The sequence below is a fragment of the Mesocricetus auratus genome, unplaced genomic scaffold (assembly GCF_017639785.1).
Source record: "Mesocricetus auratus isolate SY011 unplaced genomic scaffold, BCM_Maur_2.0 Super-Scaffold_100011, whole genome shotgun sequence".
NCBI lineage: Eukaryota > Metazoa > Chordata > Mammalia > Rodentia > Cricetidae > Mesocricetus > Mesocricetus auratus.
The window spans coordinates 4,178,255-4,205,724 of record NW_024429195.1 but is presented as its reverse complement, the minus strand read 5'-3'; the positions used below and the strand labels follow the sequence as shown (position 1 = coordinate 4,205,724).

The window sequence follows — 27,470 nt, the reverse complement described above, 5'->3', positions numbered from 1 at the left end:
TGGAGTAGACATCAGGGTTCTTTATTTTTTGGGTTTATGAGACAGGGTTTCTCTGTATTGTTTTGGAGGCTGTCGGTCCAGCCCGGCCTCGAACTCACAGAGATCCACCTGCCTCTGCCTCCTGAGTGCTGGGATTAAAGGCGTGTGCCACCACCGCCCAGCAACATCAGGGTTCTTTTAGTGGCCCAACACAACCTGCTTGCGCTCACCTCTCACCCCCTGTGATTCCGGGCCCCCTCCGCTGGTACTCCCCGCCGCGCCACCGCCACCACACTGGCCTTGCTGCTTCTTGCCCACACAGACACACTGGGCCGAAGACTCCTTTCCTAAGTCATTTGTACTTGCGGTTCAGTGGCCTGAGATATTTTCTCCCAGTCTGGGGGAGATGGCTCAGCGGATAAAGGGCTTGCAGCACAGACGTAAGCAACTGGGTTTCTGTTGCCCAGACCCACACAAAGCCAGGTGTGGTAGAGCACATCTGTAATCCAAGTGTCGGTATGTGCAGCTGTGACAGAGAGAGCCTGTGGCAAACAAAGTGGACAGGATAGACAGACACCAGACGTCGTCTTCTGAGTTCTCAGGTATTGCTGTTGTGTGCCTAGGTAACACACGCATGAACACGCACACACACACACACACACACACACGCACACACACGCACACACACGCACGCACTCAGGCACACACGCACCTATTTCTTTAGCTGTACAAATGGCTTGCCTTCTTACCTCTTATGTCTTGCCTTGATTACGTCTTGTGAGGCCTTCCTAAACTACCCTACTTAAAAAGAGCTCACTGTTGTCCCAGAATTCCTACCCCTTTCCATCATCTGTTTTTCTCCATGACAACATGGCCATATTTGAAATACTATGAAAGTTAATTGTTTATTTTAGTTCTTCTTCATTTTATGTCAGCTTCATGAATGATGAGACTCTTTATCTTTTCCTTTTTCTTTTTTTGGTCCATTGTATTCCTAGTTGCTTAGCAGTTGCTGGCATCTAGTTAGATATTTCCTAAATGTCAGTTGGATGAGTAAATGCATGAGTATGAAGCTCACTCCTTTTTACCGACTTAACAGTCCGTGGAGGGATAGGAAGTATCGTTTCCCTTATTTTTAAGAAAAAAATAAAGCTTCACAGACGTACAGTAGATGTTTGCTCAGCAGATTGTTGAATGGAAACATGACATGGATTCACTTTAACCTGAATTACAATGGGCGGCGGTGTTGACCATCTTTTCATGACAGTGGACGGAGACATCGCAGCTTTTGCTTTAGCTGGAATGTCAAACATTCCTTTGGTGACAAAATGTATTTGTTTCTTTTTTTTTTTCTTTACCAGCTGCTAATTAAGTCAGCACTAAAAACACTGCATAGATGTAGGCCTTTGTTTAGAGCAAGTAGCGTGGCCCTCGGAGGCAGCCAGTGATGTATCTGATGTGTTCTCTTGAAGAAAATGCAGTGCTGTATCAAAACTACAAAGAAAAGGCCCTGGATATCGACTCCGATGAGGAGTCAGAGCCCAAAGAGCAGAAGCCAGAGGAAAAGATCGTGGTCCACCACAAGCCGCTGAGGTCCACATGGAGTCAGCTCTCTGCGGTGAGTGTTTGCCTTCTTCTTTTCAGTCTGTGGGAGGGAAAAGACCAGTTTGTGGAAATCGCTCATCAACGTGGCCTATATATATTTTTTTCTACCAATGATCCTGTAATTCTCGGGGGGGAAAAAAGACTCTTCAGGTTATAAAATGTTTCTGGAAATTTCGGATGTTAATAAGGACTTGGAGCTTGGCGCTCCTGATGAGGGAAGGCAGGGCTGATAAAACGACAAGGCATGACTTAGACTGATGTAGTGTGGACTCGGTCAATTCTCTCCCTGTCTTCCTTTCTCCTTTTCACGCGGTGTGCATATAGTGCTGATGCACCCCAGGTGTTTTCACAATTGGCTATATATATAAGCATATAAAAGTGTTCTATGAGTATGTGTGCGTATTTGTGAGTCTATGTAACGACGGGGAGTCAATTTCAGTTGGTTTTTTTTGGACATTTTATTTGACATTAGAAACGTGGATGTTTTCTTGGAGTTCGTTAATGAATATCCCTTCTCTGTAAGTCTTCTGTTCTTGTTGTCCTAATACTTCTGTAATAGTGTGTAATTTCTTCTTTGTGGGCCAAACATAGTTTGGCTTTAAGCCATAGTCAGTTTTCTCCCTGGCTTATTAAAAAAAAAAAAAAACAAACCAAAAACGTTGTTCCATTTTCTTGATGGAATTTGGGCATACTATGTCTGACTGCCTGGGTAGAAAAGACATTGCGTCCGAAACAGGCCAGTGACGCTCTGAGTGTCTTGGGCAGTACCGGGACAGGGACAGCTCCTCTTGAGCCATGCTGAGTGTTGCTCGGTCATGATTCTCATGAGCTTTGGGAAGTCACCAGCATAGCTAACCGTTGCTAAAGGTAGGGGGCGGGGACAACTTCTGGCTCAGATTATGTCTCCTTGTCTAGCCTATGCGAAGCTTCAGTCTGGGTCAAGTCCCTTTTCCTCATGTCCTTCTTTCAGGCAGGTAACTCGGGCTGACCTGGAATTCTCCATGTAGACCAGGCTATCCCGGAAACTCACAGAGATCCACCTGCCTCTGCCTCTTCAGTGTTAGGATCGAAGGTGTACGCCATCACACCCGGCTGTTGGCTTCTCCTAATATTGTTCTGTAACACTTCTGTTCCTTTCTGGTGCTTCCGAGCTGTGGTGCCTATGGAATTACGCCCAGAGTCACCCTGCTAATAGGTAGCCACAGGTCAGCCAGTGAGGACCAGTGGTTCTTTTGAGTGTGGGTGATAGGGAGTAGGGGGGTTGTGGTGGGCAGGCCTTTGTGAATTGGACAACTACTTCTCCCCTTAAGTCAGAAAACAGCAAAGGCTCGTTATTGCCAGGTCCACCAGAAACCCAGACTTTGATGAGTATCATCTGAGTTTTAAGTTTTAGGGAAATGTTATGCGAAGCCAGCAAAACATCTGTCTCTCTCCACGGATAGTGTGTGCTGCTTCTGTGGCACCCTTAGGATTTTTTGGGTGTGGGGCCAGATAGTAAAATGTCTCCAGAGAGTTGGCGTGTTAGTGTATCATACTCCTCCAATACAACAATCTGGTGACACGCATGTATCAAACACATACCTGGAAAACGTGGCTAGGAATGGCTGTCGCTCAGTTCATTCATGTGTTGAAGTGAGCCGTTTGGTAAAGGATGTAGGAGAAAACACCTGCTTTTTTGACTTTTCACTTGGGACAGCAGCTGTACTTGCTGTAAGCCTAAGTCCTGGGAATGGTTCCTGAACTCTGGGTGGAGATTCGGACTTCTCTGTTGCTTACAGTTCCGTCCGGCTTAGCCTTGGCACTGGAAACGAGGCTGCCATGTTCCTGACCTCCTGGCATCTGGCTTTCACCGGGAGGAACAAACACGGATGCCGTTAACTCGTACTGTGTATGTATTTATTCCTCAGCACAGCTTTCCCTATGAGCTTGTGTTTTTACCTGGCCTGGAGAAAAATGTGCTGATAAACCTTTGACTTTAGAGTGTGGCATCTTAGACTTGAGCATCCCTGCAGGCACATGTGCATTTATTGTGTTCTTTGACTGCTACATGATTGGACTTTTGCTGTGTGTGTGTGTGTGTGTGTGTGTGTGTGTGTGTGTGTGTGTATGTTTCGGTATAAATCTGCATTTTCTTTGCATCTTTTGTATTTCCCTTCTATTTGCATTTTACTTTGTCATATCATAAACATAGAAAAGTTAAAAATAAAACCAAGCAGACATTCACAAAGATAGATCTCCATGTTCCCATATGGCTTTCCTTTTTCTAGAATATTAATTAAGAATCGAGTCTTTCTGTTTAGCTGAGGGTGTCCTCATTTATCTTGTCTTATTCTTCTGAGGGCTTGGATTGCCTGAGGTGGGACTTCTATCTGGCACAAAGATGAAGCTAACTCTGGATACTGTGATACTAAAAGTCAGTTGCTGGGAACTTCCTGTTGAGAAGGGCACGTGTTTCAGTCAGGACCGTTTAAGTGTTGGAGGCTCTCTGAGTGTAAGCAGCACTCTGGCAGCAGCAGTGACCATGGTCGCCCCGATCTGTCTGCCCCTCTGTCCTGATGCTTCCTTAGAGAGCGGAGACAGCGCCGAAGGCGGTCCTCGGAAGACTTCTGCCACGGAGACTGGTTTACCGCCCTGCCGTGCTTAACTTGTAGTGGGTTAGCGAGTAGCTCCACCTACCATCCTTTCGTGTATCTCTTTCATCCAAACTCTTCCTTGAATGTGGCCTTGATCCCTGGGAGAGAGCCAGACAAGCAGCTTCCCGGCAGTCGGCGCCTCTCAATTTGGTGTACATTTGACTTTTGCACTTAAGAGGGCTCTGGGTGGGTACACATGCACCTTGGCGCTGTCGAATGTTTAGTTTTGAAAAAAAAAAGAAACCTCTTATCTCTCTTGCAAACACCTGCCTGCCATCTAGTATGATGCAATTTTCTTATCTGTTGACTGTACCAAGCATGCACTGTGCCAAAGTCTCTTTTGATGTGCAGCAGTTTGCAGTAATTTATGGCTGTTACATAAGCTCTTTAAGCCTTCATTCTGTCGTGTAATTTATCGGAGTGTTTTTAACGCACGTGACTCCTTTGATTTCGTTGCATAGTGCCAGGTGCGGGGGGTGTGAGGGGAGTGCTGGTCTGCACAGGTCCTCATTTACAGGAATGGGGCAGTTTTAACTGTGTTGTTAGGATCACTTAGGGATAAAAGAGAGAAGCAGGCCTATGTAAAAGAGACGCGGTTAGTGAACTCCCTCATTGGAATAAGCACTTACAAACTTCAAGCGAACGTGTGGTGTGTGCGTTTACCGGTGGTGTCTCAGACCCACAAGTTCCCCACGCAGAAGTGGCGTGCTCTGTTGCCACCCGGAATGCAGCCACATCCATTCATCTCCTAGGATGGGACAGGTCCCGACCTCATCCACGTGACTGTGCCAGCTCCTTCCTTCAGGGCTGTGCTGGATTCGGCGGCCCAGGATTTAGCCGCTTCAGTATGGAAGGGATTTGAGGTTTTGAGCTTATGAAGTTGTTTGGACCTCAGGAGTTGACCCTGCCGCACGCACCCCGGCGAATGGCTCAGTGACTCACCGAACTCCAAGGCATGACCCCGAGCCGGCGGTTCCCGGGGCTCTGGGGAAAAGCTGTGGGTTTAAAGGACGGTATCGATTGTGGTGTTAGTCAGGGTAGAACACCGGGTGCTTGTTAGGCTGAGTGCCAGGTGCTCTGCCAGGTGAACCCTGGCTGGAAGGTGAGCTCTGGCTCCCTCCAAAGTTGCCGTTTTAAGGCTCACGGGTGGGGGGGCTGTCCCTCTCTTCTGCATGGACTTTCCATCGCCATCCTGTCTCACCCCAGGCACAGGCTGGGGGCACCTAAGAGGCGGTTTGCGAGACCAGTGTGTGTCCGTTTACATTCAGTGGCAGTGCCAAAGAGAGCTCTCAGGCAGCCACGCCCTGACCCCATTGCGGTGGGGGTGTGCTTGCGTACTTTCTGTTACCTTGAAGTGCCAGGTACCTTTGAGAAGGGTGTCCGGGCTCCCGGGGCAGAAGCTGGAGCGCGCTGGCACACTTTCCACACCTAATATAGGCATCCTCTCAAGGGCCTCTCCTCTGCTTGCTGGCTTGTGGCTTTATCAGTCCTCATCAGAAGTTTCTTCCCTGTGCCTACAGAATGCAGACTCTCCGGTCAGGGATTGGGTATTGGTTTTTTGTTACTTTTCATCAGAGTGCTTTGGCTGTGTTTCGTGGCTAACGGTGTGGTGTGGGAATCCAGAATTAGGACCTTATACTCCCTGCTTCTTTCTGTACGTGCACAGCCCGCTTTGGGAAGCTCTTTTTGGGACTCACAGAAACGAGGAAGGGAAACCTGGGCTATTCGCAAGAATAATTTTGCTAGGTTAAAGATAAAGCATGTCCTTTTGAGTTTTTAGGTGTATTCTGATGGGACTTAGTCGTTTAGGATTTGGACTGTATGTATTGCAGAAGATACTGTTTCTGCCTAAAACCAGAGATCAGCAAATGTTGAAAACATGAGTATCATTCCTTTTAGGAGAAACGCTTGATACATTTAGGAGCCAGTGAAAACTTTCATTCTGGTCTTTAAATTTTAGCATTTGCCTACACTTGTTGCTTAAAATAGTAGCTTTGCGGCCCAATAAAATTTAACTAATAGTTTTGTAAGACAGCAATCTCATTAATTTAGATGGCAATTAATGCTGTCTACTGTATATTTTGAGCTTATTTTTCCACTCCCATCTTTTATCTGGTGTGCAGAATCACGGGCCCGTGCCCGCATGTACAGTAGCGCACTGGAGGTCAGAGTGTACAGCTTTTAGGAGCTGTTCTCAGGTTGCAGGGAGTGAGATTAGGTCAGCAAGTCCATACCGCTCTGAGCTCATGCCTGGCGTCTTTTATGTTTAAAATACAGAAAATACAGTGAGGAGGCCTAGGTAATCCATGGGGTACAAATAGACTTTGGGTGCCCATCCCACAATGAGGGATGCTCTCTCAGCCAGGACTCTTGGAGGAGGGCCTAAGCCCTGCCCTGGATGAAATGACAGTTACTGGAGATCCACCATGGAGGGCCTCACCGTCCATGGGGATCGGAGTGGAGATTGGGTGGGGGACTGGGGGGCCTGGTGGAGAGGGTGGGGAAGGAGGGGAGGGGGAGGGAGCTGGGATTCACATGTGAAACAAGCTTGTTTCTAACTTAAATAAATAAAATAAAATATAGAAAATAGTCATCCTTCATGTTTTGCTGTTTTACCCCTTGTCATTCTGTAGTCATCTTGAGGGCATGACCATGGTGGACGGTAGGGCTTCTAGATACAGTCTTAGCATTTCACTGTAATTACATTGAAGTATTTTCTTATTATTTCGACAGTTAATTTTGACTCACATAAGCAGCACGTAACATAGCCCCTATGCAGAAAGCAATCCAAACGTTCAAATGAAACTAAAGTCTTTTTCAGTCTCTTCTAATGTCAGCTTTCCTTCCTTTCCCACAGATAAGTCGCTCCGAGTTTGGTTAACACTTTTAAAAATCCACCCTTAAGAAGGCTAGGCTGCGTATACTCACACACACAGTTAGTTTATGGTGCACATCTGCCTTTTCTGAGTCACGCGCCTTTCGAACATCTGAGGTCCGTAAGTGAAATGACTGACATTGCTGTAATTGCCCCATTATCCTGTAGGAGTCATGTGTAACGCTTTGGCCTGTCCTTTCTCACCGGAATGTGCTTATTGTGTGTGGAGCCAGGTTTCATAAAGACGCTTTCTTTTCAGGGCGTAGTGCACCTTGACTTTACTTCCTCCATAACTTCACTTCCGTGCACCTTGACTTTACTTCCTCCATAACGTCTCGCTTGCGTTAGTCTTCTTTCTTCCCCCAGCCTTCCGTCTTCCGTGTCGTGTATGCGTATACAAATGGTTTCATGTGTCTCTGTATAAAGTCCAGGACCCACTAATGAATAAGCATGTCATTTGTCCTCTGGAGTCTAACTTGCCTGCCTTGATATAACCTCAGGTTGCATCTGCTTTCTGGCAAACGATGTAGTCTCATTACCCTTTGCGGCTGAATAAAGCCCCATTGTGTACGCACGGCAGTTTTACATTTATTTGTATACATCTTCTTTATCTGTTCATCCGTCGGCGGACACATAGGCGGATCCTGACCCTCATCTGTTGGGATAGAGCCGCCAGCCAACGTGAATGGGCAGTGCCTCTGGCACAGTGACTTGAGAGTTCCTTGGGTGTGTCTGGGGTTGATTTGGCTGGGACTTACTTGCAGTTGTTTTATGCGGGACCTCCGCGCCGGTTTCCATAGCAGCAGTCTTAAAGCATCCCTGTTGTCTGCGTCCCCTTCTCTCTGAACTCTCACCAGCACTTGTTTCCCTGTTGGGGTTTCCGTTTGTAGTCCTCGGCTGCTATGGTTGTGGGGTGCGCCTTCCCTGTGTTCCTCGATGCTTTGCTTCCCGTCGTGTTGAGAGCGGTCTGGTCTGCTCGTCGCCTTGGCTCGTTTATTGGTTGGGTTGATGGGTTTTTATCTGATAATTAGATTGTGTGTGTGTGTGTGTGTGTGTGTGTGTGTGTGTGTGTGTGACAGAGTCAGACAGACAGACAGAGAGAGAAACAGAGAGAGACAGTGAGACAGAGAGAGACAGAGAGAGAGTCAGAGACAGAGAGACAGAGAGAGACTTACAGACAGAGAGACAGAGACAGACAGACACAGAGAGAGACAAAGAGACAGACAGACACAGAGAGACAGAGAGAGACAGAGACAGACACAGAGAGAGACAGAGACAGACAGACACAGAGAGAGACAGAGACAGACAGACAGACACAGAGAGACAGAGACAGACACAGAGAGAGAGACAGACACAGAGAGACACACAGACAGACAGACAGACAGACAGACAGACAGACAGACAGAGCTTTGGATAGAAGTCTGTCCGCTTTACAGTCTGTCACTCCACTCAGTTTGCCTTTGATGCACAGAAGCTTTGTGATTTTTTTAAAAAGTGAAATTCCCATTTGTCAGTCCTTGTAACTGTTCCCAAGTGATTGGAGTTCCCTCCCACGTGTCTGGGTCTACACTTTGTATTTCCAAGTGTTTCCCTCTAACGCCTTCAGCACCAGACCTTTAAGTCTCCGACCCATTCTGAGTTATTTCAGTCGTACAGGGCGAGTGGCCGAGATCCCCTTGCCTTCTTTCGCAGGCTTCTCCGGCTCAGGGGCTCTGTCAGAAGTCGGGTGGCTGCTGGGCGTGTCTGTTTCTGGTCTTCCCATTTTGCTCTTCTGTCCGTTCCACTCCCGTCCGTGTTTTTTTTTTTCTGTTTTCATGTCAGTGCCATGCTGTTTTGTTTTCTGTGGCTTTGCAGTGTAACTTTAAATCAGCTGTGGTGATACTACAACACTATTCCCTTTCCTCAGGGCTGCTTGCCTCTTGTGCTTCCATAGAATATGAATTTTAGGGAAGTCTTTTCCTGTTCCTGTGGAGAATGCCATCGGACTTTTTGGTGAGAATCGCATTGCTCTGTGATTGCTTTGGCGGCATAGCCGGCTGCTTAGTGTCTGTTCTACTGACCCAAGAGCATAGAGAGTCTTCGTTTTCAAGCGGGAAACCTGTCAGCTTCCTTCTCCTTAGTGTTCAGAAGCTTTCGTCGGTGAAGTCTTTTACCTTCTGGTTACCTTTTCTCATGTGCTTTTGAAGGCATCGTGAAAGGGATCATATTCCTGACTTAGTCCTGGGTTATAAAAAGGCCACCGATTTGTATCTTGCTACCTTTTAAAGCTGTTTATCGCGTCTCAAGAGTTCTCAGGTGGAGTCATTAGGGTCTCTTCTGGGAAGGATGAAATTGTCTGCCAAGACTAATTCGACTGCTCCCTTTTCTGTTCGCATCTTTATTTCTTGTGTTACTACTTAAGCGCAGACTCAGAGGACTATATTGAATATAAATGGAGAGGGTTTAGCTGTACGTAGGCTTCATTGTGTTGTTGGGCTCTGCCTGTTGCTGGTTTCTTTAGGAACTTGGTCATAAAGCCATGCTGGATTTAATCGAAGTTCTTTTCTGCATCTGTTGAAGTGATACTAACCCTGGCATTCTTTTTTACTGGAGACTCTAAGCCACCTATGCATGGGTGTCCTCTGACATCTTCAGTAAGACAGCCATCTTCCTCTGTGGAGGGTTGTCCATGCTTTAGAAAAATACACACGTGTATGTGTAATATTTACTTGGGTGTTTTCAGTTTGAGCATTTTGTTTTCTTATTTATTATAATCACCGCACCTCGTTATATATTTTATACCATTTGAATGTTGTTCACAGTCACCTTCAAAGGGGTTTCTTGTGCCAGAGAGATGACCCAGCGGGCCAAGGCACAGACCTGGCAGCATGAATTTGATCCCTGGGACCAATATGTGGAGGAAAGAACCGACTTCCACACATGCCCCACGACACAGGCAGCCATGGGCACACACACATGCACACACACGCGCACACACGCATACATGCACACACAGACACACGCGCACAGACACACATGCACACACACTCACACTCACACACGCAAATGTGCACACACGTGAACATGCACACGCACATGTGCATGCACGCACACACATGAACACGCACACAGACACACACATGCGCCCACTCACACACATAACATGCACACAGACACACATGCACACACACTCACACACGCAAACGTGCACACACGTGAACATGCACACGCACACACGCACATGTGCATGCACGCACACACATGAACACGCACACAGACACACACATGCGCCCACTCACACACATAACATGCACACAGACACACATGCACACACGTGCGTGCAATAAAACATTTGAAGCTCTACTTTTAGGCAGGAGGTGAGGGTAGTTCAGTGGTGGAAACCTTGTCTATGACCAAAACAACAAAAGTGTTTCACTGAGAGAGACTGATGGGTGACAGCATTGTTTATCAGGTCTTCATCAAGGGTCTTGGTAAAGGTCGCTCTGTAAGTCCCCATGCTGGGCAGTGACGTACAGCAAGAATACCTTGCTTTTATCTCTTTGCCCACTACCGTGAAGCAGCCACCACATGTCAAGAGTTCTCATAAATCAATATGAAATTCCCGCTTTGGTGAAGCTATGAGGGGCGTGTTATCATGCTGTGGGATCTCATGTGGAGGAATATCTGTCTGGGAATGTGCTCAGTGGAGAGAAGGGTCCACTGAAGACATCCGAAGAGCACGGCTGGGGCTTCAGGATTCTCTTCCTTGGTCCCTCCCATCCCTTTGATCCCCTAATCTTGGGCTTCCCTGGGCTCAGCCCTTAACCATCTTTACTCACCTGTGCTTACTTGGTAATCTTGTCAGGGTTGTGGCTTTGACTATATACTATTTGCCAATGAGTTCTTACTAGGAAATCAAATTACAGTGTGCCCGATGTGGCTTTCAGGGATGTTGGCTGGACACATGCAAGGGGCAATGGCAGCCTCTTTGGGAAATGAGGCATTAGGCTAAAAAATAAAAAATAAAGGTCGATCCTTGGAGGAGTCCTGAATTTCTGCAAAGAAAGGGTTGTGTGGTACAGAGCCCTGCAACGTTGACTCCATTCACTGGAGTTTTGTGTTTGCCCTCCTGACCTTAAAGTGGCCTCTTGCATTTTCTCTCACTCTTCCCTGTCTACAACTGGATTCCAGGAGTTCAGCTCAGTGTTTAGCTGTGGGTGTCTGCTTCTGCTTCCATCAGCTGCTGGATGAAGGTTCTAGGATGGTTTATAAAGTAGTCATCGATTTCATTATAGGGGAAGGGCATTTAAAGTAGCCTCTCCACTATTGCTTAGGTAGTTGGTTTGGGGTCATCCTTGTATATCTCTGGACATTTCCCTAGTGCCAGTTTTCTCTTTAAACCTATGATGGCTCCCTCAATTATGGTATCTCTTCTTTTGCTCTCTTCTGTTCTTCCCCTGACTCAATCTTCCTGCTCCCTCATGTTCTCCTCTCCCCCCTCTTCTTTCCTTCTCTTTCTCCTAACTCCCCCATGCTCCCAATTACCCCAGGGGATCTTGTCCCTTTCCCCTTCTCCAGGGGACCATCTATGCCTCTCTTAGGGTCCTCCTTGTTTCCTAGCTTCTCAGGCGATGTAGATTGTAGGCTGGTAATCCTTTGCTCTATGTCTAAACCCATATATGAGTAAGTACATTCCATGTTTGCCTTTTTGTGACTGGGTTTACCTCACTCAGTATGGTTTCTTCTAGTTCCATCATTTGCCTGTAAATTTCAAGATTCCATTGTTTTTTTTTTTCCACTGAGTAGTACTCCATTGTGTACGTGTACCACATTTTCTCTATCCACTCTTCAGTTGAGGGGCATCTAGGTTGCTTCCAGGTTCTGGCTATTACAAATAATGCAGCTATGAACGTAGTTGAACAGATGCCCTTGTTGTATGAATGTGTGTCTTTTGGGTATATGCCTAAGAGTGGAGTTGCTGGATCTTGTGGTAGACTGAGTCCCATTTTCCTGAGGAATCTCCATACTGATTTCCAAAGTGGTTGTACGAGTTTTCACTCCCACCCACATTGATCTCCTTTTCTTGTCTTATTGCTGTAGCTAGAACTTCAAGTACAATATTGACGAGATATGGAGAGGGTGGACAGCCTTGTCTTTGTCTTGTTCCAGATTTTAGAGAAATTGCCTTGAGTTTCTCTCCATTTAGTTTGATGTTGGCTGTTGGTTTGCTGTATATTGCCTTTATTATGTTTAGGTAAGTTCCTGTTATCCCTGATCTCTCCAGGACCTTTATCATGAAGGGGTGTTGGATTTTATCAAAGGCTTTTTCAGCATCTAGTGAGATGATCATGTGGTTTTTCTTTTTCAGTTTGTTTATATGGTGGATTGTGGAGACAAGCCTTTTCCTTGCCAGCCGCTTTGGTTTTTCCCCACCAGTCGCCTGGGCTCTGCCATGTTGTAGTCCCCAAATAACACACAAGACACTGTATTAACTATGAAACTGTTGGCCTTGCTTGTTTCTTACTGGCTATCTCTGACTTAAGTATTTACTCCATAATTGTTAATCTAAGTATTTCTCTTACCGGAGAAAGGGTCCAGACTTCTTACCCCTATGGCAGCTACATGATGACTCCTTGTGTTTCTCCTGGACTCCTAGTCCCACCTATCTTGCTTCCCTATTGGTCAACAGTGCTTTATTGACATATACACAGGACTTCCCCATCAGTGGATGACATTGATGGATTTTCATCTGCATCCCTAGGATGAAGCCTACTTGATCATTGTAGATGATTTTTCTGATGTGGTCTTGGGTTCAATTTGCCAGAATTTTATTGAGTAGTTCTGCATCAATGTTCATGAGGGATATTGGTCTGAAGTTCTCTTTCTTAGTTGTGCCTTTTTGTGGCTTTGTTGTGCCCAAGGTGGCCTCGTAAAAAGAGTTTGGCAATGATCCTTATTCTGTTGTGTGGAATACTTTGAGGAGAATTTATTAGCTGTTCTTTGAATTTCTGATAAAATTTTGCACTGAAACCATCTAGCCCTAGGCTTTTTTTTTTATTGGGTAACTTTTGATGACTGCTTCCATTTCCTTAGGGGTTATGAGTCTATTTGAATTGCTTATCTGTTCTTGCTTTCATTTTGGTGATACCTATCCAGAAAATTGTCCATTTCCTTTAAATTTTCAAATGTTCTGGAGTGTAAGTTTTCAAAGTATGACCTGATGATTCTGAATTTCCTCAGTGTCTGTTGTTATGTCCCTCTTTTCATTTCTGATTTTGTTAATTTGCGTTTTCTCTCTATGCCTTTTGGTTAGTTTGGATAAAGGTTTGTCTGTGTTGTTGATTTTTCTGGAAGAACCAACTCTTTGTTACATTGATTCTTTGTATTGTTTTCCTACTTTCTACTTTATTGATTTCATTCCTCAATTTGATTATTTCCTGGCATCTACTCCTCCTAAATGAGTTTGCTTCTTTTTGTTCTTGTATGCAAAAGAAGGATGGATTCTGTCTTCATATCCATTCTGTTAGCCTGTGTCTTGTTATAGGCAAGTTAAGACCGTTAATATTGAGGGATATCAGTGATAAAGTTGAGGGATAACAGTGACCATTAATTATTAATTCTTGTTTGTTTTGGATTTGGTGGTGGTGGTGGTGGTGGTGGTATTGTGTGTGAATTTCCACCCTTTTTTCTTTAAGCTGTTGGAAAAGAGGAGTTATCTATTGCCTACGTTTTTATGGGTGTAATTGACTTCCTTGGGTTGGAGTTTTCCTTTCAGAACTTTCTGTAGGGCTGGGTTAGTAGATATGTGTTGTTTAAATCTGGTTTTGTCATTGAATATCTTCTTTTCTCCATCTATAGTGATTGAAAGCTTTACTGGATATAGCAGTCTGGGCTGGCATCCATTGTCTCTTAGTGTTGGTAGAATATCTATCCAGGACCTTCTGGCTTTCAGAGTTTCCATGGAGAAGTCAGGTGTAATTCTGATAGGTTTGCCTTTGTATGTTACTTGACCTTTTTCCTTAGCTTCTCTTAACGTTCTTTCTTTATTCTGTATGTTTGGTGTTTTGAGTATTATGTGGTGAGGGGACTTTTTTTTGGTCTACTCTATTTGGTGTTCTGTAAGCTTCTTGCACATTCATTGGCATGTCTTCTTTAGGTTGGGAAAGTTTTCTTCGATGATTTTGTAGAATATGTTTTCTGTACCTTTGAGGTGGGTTTCTTCACCTTCCTCTATACCTATTATTCCTAGGTTTGGCCTCTTCACGGTGTCCGATATTTCCTGGATATCTTGTGTTATGGATTTGTTGGATTTATGATTTTCTTTGGTCGATGAATCTATTTCTCCTAGTGTATATTCAATGCCTGTGACTCTCTCTTCCATCTCTTGTATTCTGTTGGTTATGCTTGCATCTGTAGTTGCTCATCGTTTACCCAGCTTTTCTATTTCCAACATTCCCTCAGAATGTGTGTGTGTGTGTGTGTTTTAATTGTCTCTCTCAGCTTTCAAACATTGCACTGTTTGAATTGTTTCTTGCAAGTTTTGGTTTGTCTTTTCCTCCATTTCTTCAATTATTATGTTTGGTTTTTCTTCCATTTCTTTAAGGGATTTCTCATTACCTCTTTGAGGGTTTCTATCATCTTCGTAAAGTTGTTTTTAGGGTCGCTCTTCTTCTGCTTCATCTGAGTTGGGTTGTTCAGGTCTTGTTGGTGTAGAGTCCCTAGACTCTGGTGCTGTCTTATTGTTTTTCTGTTGTTGAATGTGTTCTTATACTGTCGTGTTCCCATCCCTTCTTGCAGTGGGTACCTGTGTGGTCTCTCCCTCTCCTGATGGGTACGGGACTAAGGTTCTCTTCCGGTGGGTGCAAGCAGGTCCAATACTTATATGGGTCTCCTCTTTCTGTGGATGGAGGCGGAACTAGTACCGAGACTCAGGATGAACTGTTCTGCTGGGACAGGTTCCCCTGTGCAGCAGGCCCAAAGCTCCAGGAGGCTCCAAGCAGGGCGCCTGAAGGCGGGCAGGAAACAGGCCCACATTTTACTCCTCCCGTGGGTGGAAGCAGGACTTGCACTGCGAAGCTGGCAGACTCTGGATCGGCTGGTCCACTGGGGTGGGTTCCCCGTGGTGCACGGTCCCCAGGCCTCGGGAGACTAGGAGCAGGGCAGCGCTTACCTCCTCCGGTGGGCAGAGGCAAGACTTGGAGGCTGGCAGACTCTGGATTGCCTGGTCAGCCGGGACGGGTTCCCCTGTGTGCAGGCCCCAGGCCTCAGGAGGCTCCAAGCAGGGCCCCGGAAGGCCCATAGGGCATTTTCTTAACTAGTGATTGATGGAGAGGGTCCAGCCCGTTATAGGTGGGTCCATGCCTGGGCTGGTGGTCCTGGGTTCTATAAGAAAGCCTTGGGCAACAAGCCAGTAAACAGCTCCCCTCCATGGCCTCTGCATCAAATTCTGCCTCCAGGTTCCTGCCCTGACTTCCTTCAGTGATGGACTACAACGTGGAAATGTGAGCCGCATAAACCCTTTCCCTCCAGTCTTGCTTTTTGGTCACAGTGTGTGTCATCACAGCAACAGAGTCCTAACGGAGATGCTCCTCTCTCCTCTTTCTCCTCTCTTCTTTGTTCTCTCTCTCTTTCATCTATCCTCTCCCCCAACCCCCCCCCCAGAAGCCGTCATAGTAGGTAGTAGACTAGCTTTTCTTATAGGGGTCCATAGGAGTATTATTGCAACTGTGGTCTGTGTCAGTGTAGCGTAATGACAATACATTTAACTCTGTGTGTGCACGTGTGCGTGGGTGTGCACACGTTTAAGTGATAAAGCCACTACGTTGATTCACTACAAGGTTGTAATGTCTGGGGGGGAAACGCTAGTATCTCACGACAAGATGTACTTGTATTCCGCTGCACACCGTGGTGGAAGGCACAGGTTAAAAACGGTCCTGAAACCAGCCGGTACTCGAGGGACTTGGAGTATCCTTTAGAAGGTGACCAATATGAAAAAGCCTAAGCGATGTTTTTTTTTAGGATATAAAAAATAAAATGTTAATGTGAATGACACCAAAATCACAGAGAGCAGAAATGGTTAGGAGAGCTCTGCTCATAGAGTGGATGTTCCGGGCCAGAGAGGCAGAAAAAGCAGGAGGGAAGCCATAGTTGTAGAAAGTGTGTCAGTAAAGTCTGGGGCATAGGCACGTGGGAGAAGGGAGACAGAATCTGGTGTCTGTTCCTCAGGTCTCTGTACAACTTCCCTGCTAAGGAAACCACTGTGTGCTTTGTATGTCTAATAGAGAAGCGTCAGGTTTTATCACCCATGTTTTTTTTTTTTCCCTGAACCACATTTTGCTCAAGTTAAGGTTACCGCAAAACCGGGAGAGGAACCTCAGTGTGGGTGTTTTGTAAAGGACTCATTGTTTTGCATTTTGCTGTCCCTACCCACCTGCCGTGTTCCTAGAAGAGCAGATGCGGTAGCATCTAAGAGGCTGGCACGTTTGCAGGCAGGGGTTCTTTCTCCTGTTCAGAAAGGCATCTCGCCCATCTCCCTGCGTCCCTCCTGCCTCAGGCTGTCACTGTGTGTCAGGGCATCATTCTCAGGTACACCGGCTCCAGCCTGAGCGTCCTCCTTATTTCCGCCGCACAGCTCTGTCCCTCATCACTCGTTTTCAACACGGCCTCATGAGCCCTGCTCGGTTTGAACCTGATTCAAATCTTTCTCTCGTTGCCTCCCTCATCTTAATGTCTTCGTCTCTTCCAGCTGCTAGTGGCCCTTCCTCCTTTCTCTGGCTTCTGACGTTCTTAAACGTTTCTATTTGGATGCCTTACTTGTTCCATTTCTCATCTGAATGGGAGATATTGACACACATTTTAGATTTTGTTACTGGAAGTGATCCTTTCATTTCAATGTCGAGGCGTATTTATTATAGGGCGGTTAAAATTGCTAGTGGAGAAAAGGAGATTGGAATTAGTCTCTCCTTGCCCAGTCGCCGTTGAGAAAAGTGGTTCGTACCGTCTTTGGTCTTTAAAAAGACCATATCTAGAGAGGGGCTGGAGAGATCACTCAGCGATTTAAGAACGCATGTTGCTCTTGCAGAGGACTAGACTTGTTTCCAGTACCCACACTGAGTCTCAACAACTTCATGGAGTTTCTTGCTCCAGGAGATCTGAAACCCTCTTTTGGTCTCCATGAGCACCTGTACTATTATATATCTGCCCCTACAGGGACTCATACTTAAAAGTAAAAGGACACCTTAAAAGATTATTTAAAATGCATGTATAGAGATAGATAGTTTTCTTTAAAGCATAAGTTCAACAGTGTAAAAGTAGCTTTGTCACCTGTTATTTCCCTTTGATAACGTCTGTTGCCGGTGAACTGGCAGCTGTATAATGCATGTTTTGTTTTTCACTTAACACCATCCCAAATGGAGTTCACTGTTATCAAACTTTCTTCTATATATCTCCTTAAAGCCTGTATACTAGTCCGTTAAGTGGAGATTTAGTTCCTTTATCTGATTTCCTATGGTTTGCCGTTTTAGTTTCTAATTATTCATTTAAAAAAATTTAATGTTAACTTCTTTAAAATAATTTAAAAATACTTATTTACATGCCTGGTGCGTGTGGAATCAGAAGAGGGCTTTGGGTTTCCTGAAGCTGGAGTCACAGACGGCTGTGAACCGCTGTATGGGTGCTGTGAAGCGGACCCAGCTCTTCAGCAAAAGCAGCAAGTGCTCCTAACTGCTGAGTGCTCTCCCTGTATCTCTCTGTCTCTGTCTGTGTCTCTCTGTCTCTTTCTGTCCCTTTGTCTCTGTCTCTGTCTCTCTCTCTCTCTTTCTCTCTTTCTGTCTTTGTCTCTCTCTCTCTTTTAATTATTGGAGAAGCAATGTAAGTGTGCTTCCTTGTTAGCAAAGTGGACACACCCTTTAACCTGGCGGCTGCTTTGGCCTCGCTTGCTATCCGAACTGCTCAACTCTAATTGCTCTTCCTGCTCTGCCCCTTCATTACTTTATTAAGCAGCCCACCTTTTGAAATTACCCCTTGCTGTTAAATAACATTGTAGAATTTCCCCCCTTTCCACCCTCGAGTCCTTTCTGCTTCTGTGCCTCTAGCTTTCGTGTGCTGGCTAACCTCGTATTCTTTTCTAACTCCTGATGCATGCATGAAGAGCACATCTCGCGCTTATTTGGGGGAGGAAATGAATGCATTTGGGCTCGAACTCAGAAGCACGCCAGGGGACGTAGGTTAGAGAGACCAGTAAATACACGAGAGGAATTTGTTTAATGGGAGGGATGTCAGGGCCAATCAAGAAGTTCAGCTAGGAGGCCGTGCTGACAGCTTTGCTACTGATGCAGCTGACTCTGGGGATCCAATGACTTGTGGTTTCCGAGGCATTGAAGGGGGAGGACCTGGGCAGGAGTAGCTGCCAATCATGACTCCTCCTCAATAGAGACATTTCAGGGGCCCAGGAGACAAGTCAGTTGGCATCAAACACCAGGACCCTAGTTAGATCCTGCGTTAAAACATCTGGGACGGTGGTGGTGCGTGCTTTAATGCCAGTATTGGGGATGCTGAGTTAGAATCCCTGCATCGTGATGGCTGTGGAGCCGAGCCCAGCCCGTATGCTTCAAGCCAGTGAGAGACTCAAAAACAGGTGGTTGGCTCCTGAGGAACAACGGATAAGCTTGACCTCTGCCCTCCACACACAACTCTCACACACATGCACCCAGAAATAACAAACCCACACCCACACAAGAAGAACTTTTAGAGGTCAGTGTGCTATGGTGGCTGAGGGCTCAGGCTGTGGGATGGGCAGACAGGGAGGCTTAGATTTTAATGGCAAACTTTTCTATGTCTTTTGTTTTTTTTTTTACTTGGAAACTAGGGATAGTAATATTTACCTCTATGGGTGTGGGTTGAAGATGCATGAATAGAACTGTGCCTGGTGCATAATAAACGTTTGATATATTAGTAATAACCAAGAAGAACTCTGAATCAGGAGTTGGCTAGACATGGGGAACTACTAGCTAGTAAGATCTGGCTACCGAGCAAAGAATGCATACTCATCTCTCTCATCCCAAGAATTAACACAGCAGTTACTTTTTGTTGGGGGGAGGAGGTGGCTTTTCAAGACAGGGTTTCTCTGTATAGCTTTGGAGCCTGTTCTGGAACCCACTTAGTAGAGCAGGCTGGCCTCGAACTCATGGAGATCCACTTACCTCTGCCTCCCGAGTACTGGGATTAAAGGTGTGTGTCGCTGGTATCCCCGCCACCCTGCTGCCACCACCACCACCCTGCTAATTCTTGTTCATTTAATTTCCTGTCTGTTTGCTTGTATTCTCAGCCTCAGTTCTATATTGGAATAATTTAAGTTCAAGAGGGAATCTTGGCCTATGCATGGGTGCAGAAACCTCAATCCCCAGCCTGTGTTGTCTCATTCTCTGTCATTGTTACAGCTCTAACACCTACCTGCTTGGCACTGCATGCTTGCTGTTGAGGGCCAAGGACTTTGGTGGGGGTGATAGAGTTGAGCTTAGTGACAGAAGATTGGAGAGCGGATTGGTGTTTTGAGCAAAGGATTCAGGAGGTCACTGGCGTGTTATTTGATACATCTTAATCTAGAAACATGTAAGGTCTGTGCCTTACAGGATATTTCTCTCTCTCTCCCTCCCTCCATTTCCCGTGTCTTGCCTCCTTCTGTCCCCCCAGACAGCATCCTCTGTGTTTTCTCACTGTTCACCAGGAGAGCGATACTGCCTCCATCTTGACCTTACATGTCTGGTCTTAGGTACGCAGGTCTTTGATACCTTGAAAGAGAGATGTCCCATGGTGCCTTGCATGTAGCTTATCTAGTTTGATGCCTCGGAACCCTTCTCTGTTGATGAAGGGGAACTAGAGAGGGTCTGTGGGGGTCTCTAAGGACAGGGCACCATTTCTGGCCTGCGGCATCTGTTATCACTGTTACAAATTGTTGCTGTTGCCGTGTTTTCTTTGCACTGAAAGAACTCCAGCTCATTTATACTTGGGGGGGGTAACTTCAGTTGTGGAAGACGGAAAGGATCGAAGAATGAACTAGATTCTATAGTATAATTTTTCCTTGTAGCCCCCTTCCTGCCTGAGATGTTGAAAAGGGCGCTTGTGAGGAAGAGAATGGCTCATGGAGATGAGTAACCAGCCTGTTTTCAACGGCTGTGTAAATGCTGGCAAGCTTAAAAGGATTAGCTCAACCGGGAATCCATCCGGCGTAAGGTGCTTCGAGAAACCAGAGGGATGTTAAGAGTATAAATATGCAGTTATCATTTTTTTTAACTGACTCCGCGTCTGAGTCTTCGTGGTTGGCCCATTTGTGCGGGTTCCCCTCGTATGTTCTCCCCGAGTGGTGGAGAAATAGGAGGAACAGAGACATCCATCTTATCCAGAAAGCACCTGCCATCACAGAGGGGTCAAGAGCATGCCTTTGCATGACAGAAAATGTGGGTCTGCTGAGCCAAGTACTGGCTATTGGACAGGTTCAGTGTTCAGGGACTTCCTTTTTTTTATTACTTTAATTTTAAATAGCTTGCTTCACATGTCAATCCCAGTTCTCTCTCCCTCCCCTCCTCCACATCCCTGCCAGCCTCCCACCCTATCCCCACTTCCTTCCACATAGGGGATATCTAGAGTCTGTCATTTCACTCAGGGCAAGGTCCAGGCACTCCTCTAAGAGTCCAGGCTGAGAGAGCATCCCTCTTTGTGTTAGGGACACACGAAGTCCGTTTGCATGCCAGGGATCAACACTGATCCACTGCCCAGGGCCCCATAGGTTGCCCAGGCCTCCTCACTGACTCTCACACTCAGGGGGTCTGGATCAGTGTTCAGGGACTTTCTTAGAGATCTTGGCATCAGTGGATTTCCTGACAGCTCTCCGCAGTGTGAAGACGCTTGCTTAGTGCGAGAGTACTGATCGCGGAGGTGAAATGGATGGAGAAGACTGTCCTTCCCTGTGACAGCTGTCTGAGAGGCTTAGACTTGCAGAGCACCGCAATCCAGGCTGCTGTTACAAGATGCCGTAGACTAGGTGTGTTGTGAAGACAGAAGTGTATGCCCTCCTTACAGTTCTGGAGGCTGAGAAGTTCAGTCCAAGGCGGATGTGGTATTTGATAAGGGGCTGCTTTCTGATTCAGTTCCTCCTTGCTGCTTGTTTGCATGGTGTCAGAGGTCAGGGGTCTTCCTTTGGCCTGTTTTTAAAGGTACCGGGTCCTGAGTGCCCCACCCAGATGATCTTAGCATCTCCTCCACCAGCTGAAACCACCTGCTTGGAGGATAGGGTTTCAGAGTGTGAATTTTAGAGGGAGACCCAACATTTCACACTTCAAGCAGGAAATTGGCATGAATTAACATCTGGGTGTTTGCTTCTCGGTATTTACCCTATTGGAGATTTGGTAGTAGCTGTGTTTTAGGACGGAACTAGAGAGTTCCGTGTCCAAGTAAGTGCTCCTCATTAAGTTCAGCAAATTGTTGATTTATCATTCAGATATCCAAAACATATAGATCACAGAGATCAAAGGAAAGGAATCTAGGTGCTGATTACAACAGTGAATGTGTAATTTACAGTTGTGAAATTAGACGTATTGTAACATAGTGAGTTTTCTTTTACTTTCTGTCTTAAGTCACAGATGTATTTTCCTGTCTTTAGCAGGTCAGAAGTACAGTCTTATATGTTCTTGGTGTTTTGTTTGAACAATTAAAAAAATCATTTAGAATGTTAAAGATACTGGCATGTTTGACTTTGTGTCCAGTCTGCATGACCAGATCTGAACAGTTTTGTCGACTTGGTTAAGAGTACGCAAAATCAAGAAGCCCACGCCGACTTCAGTTCTGAAAGTTTCATGGAGATACCTTCAAAATCCTGCTTATTGGTGATAAGCCAACTAAATTAAGCAAGTTCTGGACTGGGAAGCTGTTTGAATATTCAGCTTAGGGAAGGAAGAAAGAATAAACTGCCCACAGGGCCAAACCCCATTCTCCAGGCGAGAGTACCCGGAAAGTCAACAGAGTGGGTGCTGTGGTTCTCGTGTGAAAAGAAAATGATGGGGAAAAAGGGGGGGGGGGGGATAAAAAGAGAGCGGAACAGTTTGTTTCTCTGACTTTGGATGGGAAGCTCCGATCCTTGTGTCCCAGGAACTAGCATGTTGGCTTTCCTTTTCCATACCTGACAACAAGGGACACACATAGGGACACGGAGTGAACTTGACCCTTCTTTGGGTTCCCCTAGCAAAAGCTTGCAAGCTTCGGAAGGCACGTGATGTTTAAAAACTGCACGGTTAGTTTTTTTTTTTAAGATTTATTTACTTATTACGAATACAACATCCTACCTCCACGTCCGTCTGCAGGCCAGAAGAGGACACCAGATTTCCTTATAGGTGGTTGTGAGCCACCATGTGGTTGCCGGGAATTGAACTCAGGACCTCTGGAAGAACACACAGTGCTCTTAACCTCTGAGCCATCTCTCCAGCCCCCATAGTTAGTTTTTATAATTATAAAAATATATAGACAAAAAAAGAGCCTTGGACCTTCTAGCCATTTTGGCTTACGCTTACTGACAAGATCGCTGTTTCTGACCTTGAGTGTCTGTTTTTAAAAGGGTTTCTCAAAGCTTGTTTACATTCTTTCTCCTTTTTTTCTCTTCCTTTACACTACGCCTCCCTCCCTCTCCCTGTCCCCCTTGTGTGCCCGAGTTCTCCTCTGCTCCCGTTCTCTCTCTGATGTCTGCATTCCGAGTGGCTCTGGGCATCACTCCCCCTTGGCCCTCCCTCCACACTCTCCGGTCTCCTCAGCTCAGCCGATCTGCTCACGACCTTGTGCTGCCGGACAGACCTTGTGCTGCCGGACGGCTGCCAGACACCTCGGCTGCTGCTTAGTTTAAGAGTTGAACGTGGAAGGGCCCTCAGGTGGACAACAACGATTCCTCTGGCATCCTGTCCATGGTGTTAGCGGCTTGACACGGGAGGATAGACGGGGGAGGACAGTCCCTGTGACCCTGGCGGCCAGCCACAGGGGCGACTAATCTGTCATAATTCACCAGAAGAAACCTTCAGCCTCCCTGAACGTACGCCAGCCCAGCTTCCTTAATCATAATTCAAGAGCACTTCCTGGAGTCTTTGTTTGGCACCCCGTTTGTCTGGCGGGAGCCACTGGTTTGTTTATGCATGACTTGGTAAGAGGGATATTTTGTCTTTACTGCATTAGTATTACAGAGAAGCGACAGTTGTTTGTGTTGACCGTTCAACCCGTTTGAAATACTTGTCTCCCCCTCAACAGGACGACCGTTAGCTGTTCATTCCTTCCCTTGGTAGTATGGAGTACTCCTCATCTCAGAAACACCAGCTGTCATCCCTGTGCGTCTCTGAGCAGGTGTTTCGTTTTTCCTCCCCAGCAGAATTTGAGATCTGAGCTCCACTTGGATAGATAAGCCAGCAGCGGGTTAAGGCTTGCTGGTGACCTCACCTGCAGGGATTGCGGGACCCTGCACCTTCCTGCACATCCATGCACCAGGACTTTGTCAGGCAGGAAATCCTGTGAGGTTCCTGCCCAGGCTCACCAAATGGAGCTCTGAAGGGTTTCATTTTTTCTTCTTTTTCTGGCCGGTCTCCTGCCTTATTAGAACACCATGTACGGAAGCCCTTTTTAACCCATGCGCTCTTGCTGACGGATTGGCCTGGGGTCACCATGGTGGGTAAAGATAAGAGCATTCTACGGAGGGCACGGTCCAAAAAAACCACATGGGAACCGTGTTGCAGGAGCTGGCATGAGCCGGAGCCTTAGCGATGGTAGCCCAGCCCTGAGAAACGGGGCGCCTGTTGTAGAGAGCAGAGGGTCGCTGTGAATCATCGAACGTGAAGCCTTGCCGTTGGACAGGCATAGCCCCAATTCTGGCCTTGCTCCCAGCAGCTGTGTTCTTTTGGATCTTGAACCTCAGCTGTCACCGTCTGTGGACACTATTAACCTTCCAGAGTTGTTTTTTTATGAGAACCCAATGGGAAGATACGTAAAACGCTCAACACAGTTCATAGCATGTCCTAAGTGATGAATGCTTATCGATTTTCCCATTGATTTGGGATTACTTTCTGTTCTACCACCCTCTCAACTGTTATCCAGAGCAAACTAAAGATGACAGCAGTGTGTCTGCAGTTTCCACGGCAGTGCTGTGCAGAGAGAATTATGCACCACTGGCCTTCATGGAAGGGAAGGTGTCACTCCTTTGAGACCTCATGAGAGACCTTGTGATGATGGCTAGGGATATACTTTTAAGGTCTCATCTTCTAGACCTCAGTTCCTGAGTGCTTTTCTAAACCTACATTTGTAGGCACTGTTACGACCGAGTCTCCTTCCCATTCCCTTTTACTGTTGCTATTTTACCCTTTTGGTACACAAAGATGCTCTGACCCATCTCAAATCTTTCCAGGGCCTTTTGTCCTAAGGTATAAATCTAGGATCCTGATGACGACAGAGTAAAGTTTGAAGTACCGGTTTTAATGCAATCTTCTTGGATAAAGGCGTCATGAATCTCCCTCTTAATAAGAGATGTGTTCACACACACAAAAAAAATGACTTTTTTTTTTCTTTTTGGGTTTTTCGAAACAGGTTTTCTCTGTATTGTTTTGGAGCCTCCTGTCCTGGAATTCGCTCTGTAGACCAGGCTGGCCTCGAACTCACAGAGATCCACCTGTCTCTGCCTCCCGAGTGCTGGGATTAAAGGCATACACAACCAACGCCCAGTTAAAAAAATTCACTTTTTATACTTAATGTATTAAAGTTATTAGTAGTTGTAGGACATGGTGGCACATACACCTTTAATCTCAGCACTCGGAAGACACAGATGAGTAGGTTTTTGTGAGTTTGAGGCCAGCCTGGTCTCCATAGTAAATTCTAGGACAGCTATAGCTACATGGTGAGATCCTGTCTTAAAAAACAAAGAAACGAAACAAACAACCCCCTCAAGTTAGCAGTTGTGCTGCCTTGGCCATCAGTTGTTGATGACATCTGTGGGTTATTCTCTTTTCAGGAGAATTTCTTTATACATGGGGCTCACTATAGGTATTATAGGGAATTTTACAGAATCAAACTTGAAAATACATCCTGTTTCAAAGTACTCCAGTGGTGGCTAGTAGGAGACCAAACACACAGATTTTTGTATTACACTATGAAATTTTACGGGGAAGTTGACGTGAGACTATGCTTTTTAGGAAAAGAAGAGAACAATGTGACCTGTCTAACTGCTAAGGAAATTTGTTCTCACGGACAGTCGTGGACATCAAAGGATACTAATTTTCATGTTACTTTGGATGCATTTTAAAATTTGAGGATGCAGCAACTATTGGACATGCTCTTTTAGGTTTTTAAGCATATGACGAGAAATGTTATCAGTACTTAGTGATGAGCCTAGGGAAACAGTTGTTGACATTTTAAGGAAGTAAGGCGGTGAGAGGTTTGAAGATGGTCCTGTTTCACCGCTATGCGTGCCTCTCCTTGAAGAAGCTCTGGTCTCCTCTCTTGGCGTCTCTCCCTCTCACTCTCAGGGGTGACCGTTACTCTTTCATGATAGACAGCCTTCGGCTAAGTGAATCTTTGACTGAAAATGAGGAATATTCTTCCCTTGTTGACAGAAGTGTCAGGTATGCCGGAAGAAAACCAGACCCCTGCTTCTTGGAGTTTGTGGGAGGAGTTTGTGGGCCTCCTGTGTTCTTCTTGGGTTTAGAAATTGGAGTTTTGGTGGGAGTAGTTGGCTGAAATTCATACCTCAGCAGCTCACGTGATGATACCAAAGTGTATATCAAGGGTGCTGCTGCTTCCCCCACAACAGTCAGACAGATGTCTTTGCTCGTCCTGTGCTTGGCGAGGCTGTGGGCGGAGCTTTTTCTGAATTGTGGCTCTCTGTAGAGCCCTGAGGGTCCAGTGGTTAAGTGATAGAATGACTCCTGTGTGGAAACCTGGACAGTTAACACTCAGAGCCGGCAATCATTTCCTTTGATTTCTGATTTCTTCTTTTATGGTCTGGGAGTGGCCAGAACCAAAGACTAAAACAAAAACTTGAACTGATGGCATTATTGTGTTGTGGTTTTTTTTTTCCATTGACCGATTGCTACTCTAAATCCTACATTTGGTTTAATTTCTTTTTAATTCACTTTTAAAGAATGTGCCTATATAGAAAGCAAGCCGTTAAAGTCAGTGAGATAAATTCTGCTTTGCCTTTTCTTCCAGGTGAGAAGAAACGGGCTGTCTCAAGCGGTGAGCCAGGAGGAAAGAAAGAGGCAAGAGGTATGTTCCATGAGTTTCCATGAGTGAAGGTCTTAGGGCGGCAGGCACACCTTCCCTTCTGTCTTCCCCTACTGTGTGTGCTTAGGTCAGTGCTTGGAAACACATTTGTTTTCTTCCTATGAACACAGTGAGCTTCGTCCTTGAATAAAGCAACGTCCATGTCAGCCCCAGGAACAGAAAAAAAAAATTAGTAAAGTGCCACAGCGTCATTTGCATTTAAATGGCAAAGCACCTGGAAGGAATGCATTCAGCTACAGACTGTAGATCCCCAGAGCTGGAAAAACCCAAAATCAGAGCCCAGTGCTTATGTGTTAGTCTCCACACAACAGACGCTGAGGGTGAGGTGTGCATGGCCACAGCATTGGGGAAACTGGGGAAAGAACACACGGACTTATGAACTGCCTTTGCAAATTTCCTGTCAATTAAGACGCACAACCAGAGATCAAGCTTACATAAGCAAAGGGGCTGATCATAGGACTTTATGCCTTGCAATTTAAGTCGATACAGTTTAAAAAATTTTTTTGGCTTTTCTTTTTTCTCTTTTCTATCGCTTCGTCTTGTTTTGAGGAGTAGGATTTTTCTGTGTAGCCCTAGCTGTCCTGGAACTTCCTACGTAGACCAGGCTGGCCTAGAACTTGCAGAGATCCGCCTGCCTCTGTTTCCAGCGTGCTGGGATCAAAGGTGTGCGCCACCACACATGCCTGGCCTTGCTCGTTCTTATAATGTTGTCACTTTCCTCTCATCTTACCCATCTTGATGTGCGTCCATGCAGGCGCTTTTTAAAATGCAGGTGAATCAATTCTGCATAGATGCAAAGCTGCCCTTGTCTTACTCAGATAGCACGGGATAAAGGAAAAAAAAATGTGCGTACATAATACCGACTTTTTTTTAAGTTTAAAAGGGTTAGAGAATATAGCATAGCGTTTGAGGGTGCCCACAGGTGTACCGCATTTTAAAAAGACAATAAAACTTAATAAAAATCTCGAGTTCTCCTTGATTCAACTGAGAGAGGTTTAATTACACGTTGCCGTGTATTCTTCAGTCTGTATTTTTTAAGTCATGTACTCCATATACATACATCAAATGTTACAGTGGTCACTTTTTACAGTCAGCATATTGAG

The 27,470-nt window shown here is 45.9% G+C and overlaps 1 protein-coding gene across 1 annotated transcript in view; it reads left to right on the top strand.

The window, feature by feature from the left end:
* Arhgef26 (Rho guanine nucleotide exchange factor 26) overlaps positions 1-27,470 on the top strand; it is a 118,038-nt gene that overhangs the window by 4,915 nt on the left and 85,653 nt on the right. Inside the window, exons 3-4 of the mRNA XM_005077925.4 lie at positions 1,452-1,597; positions 26,293-26,349. Coding sequence (XP_005077982.1) covers positions 1,452-1,597; positions 26,293-26,349 — 203 coding nt within the window. The remainder of the gene's footprint in view (positions 1-1,451; positions 1,598-26,292; positions 26,350-27,470) is intronic.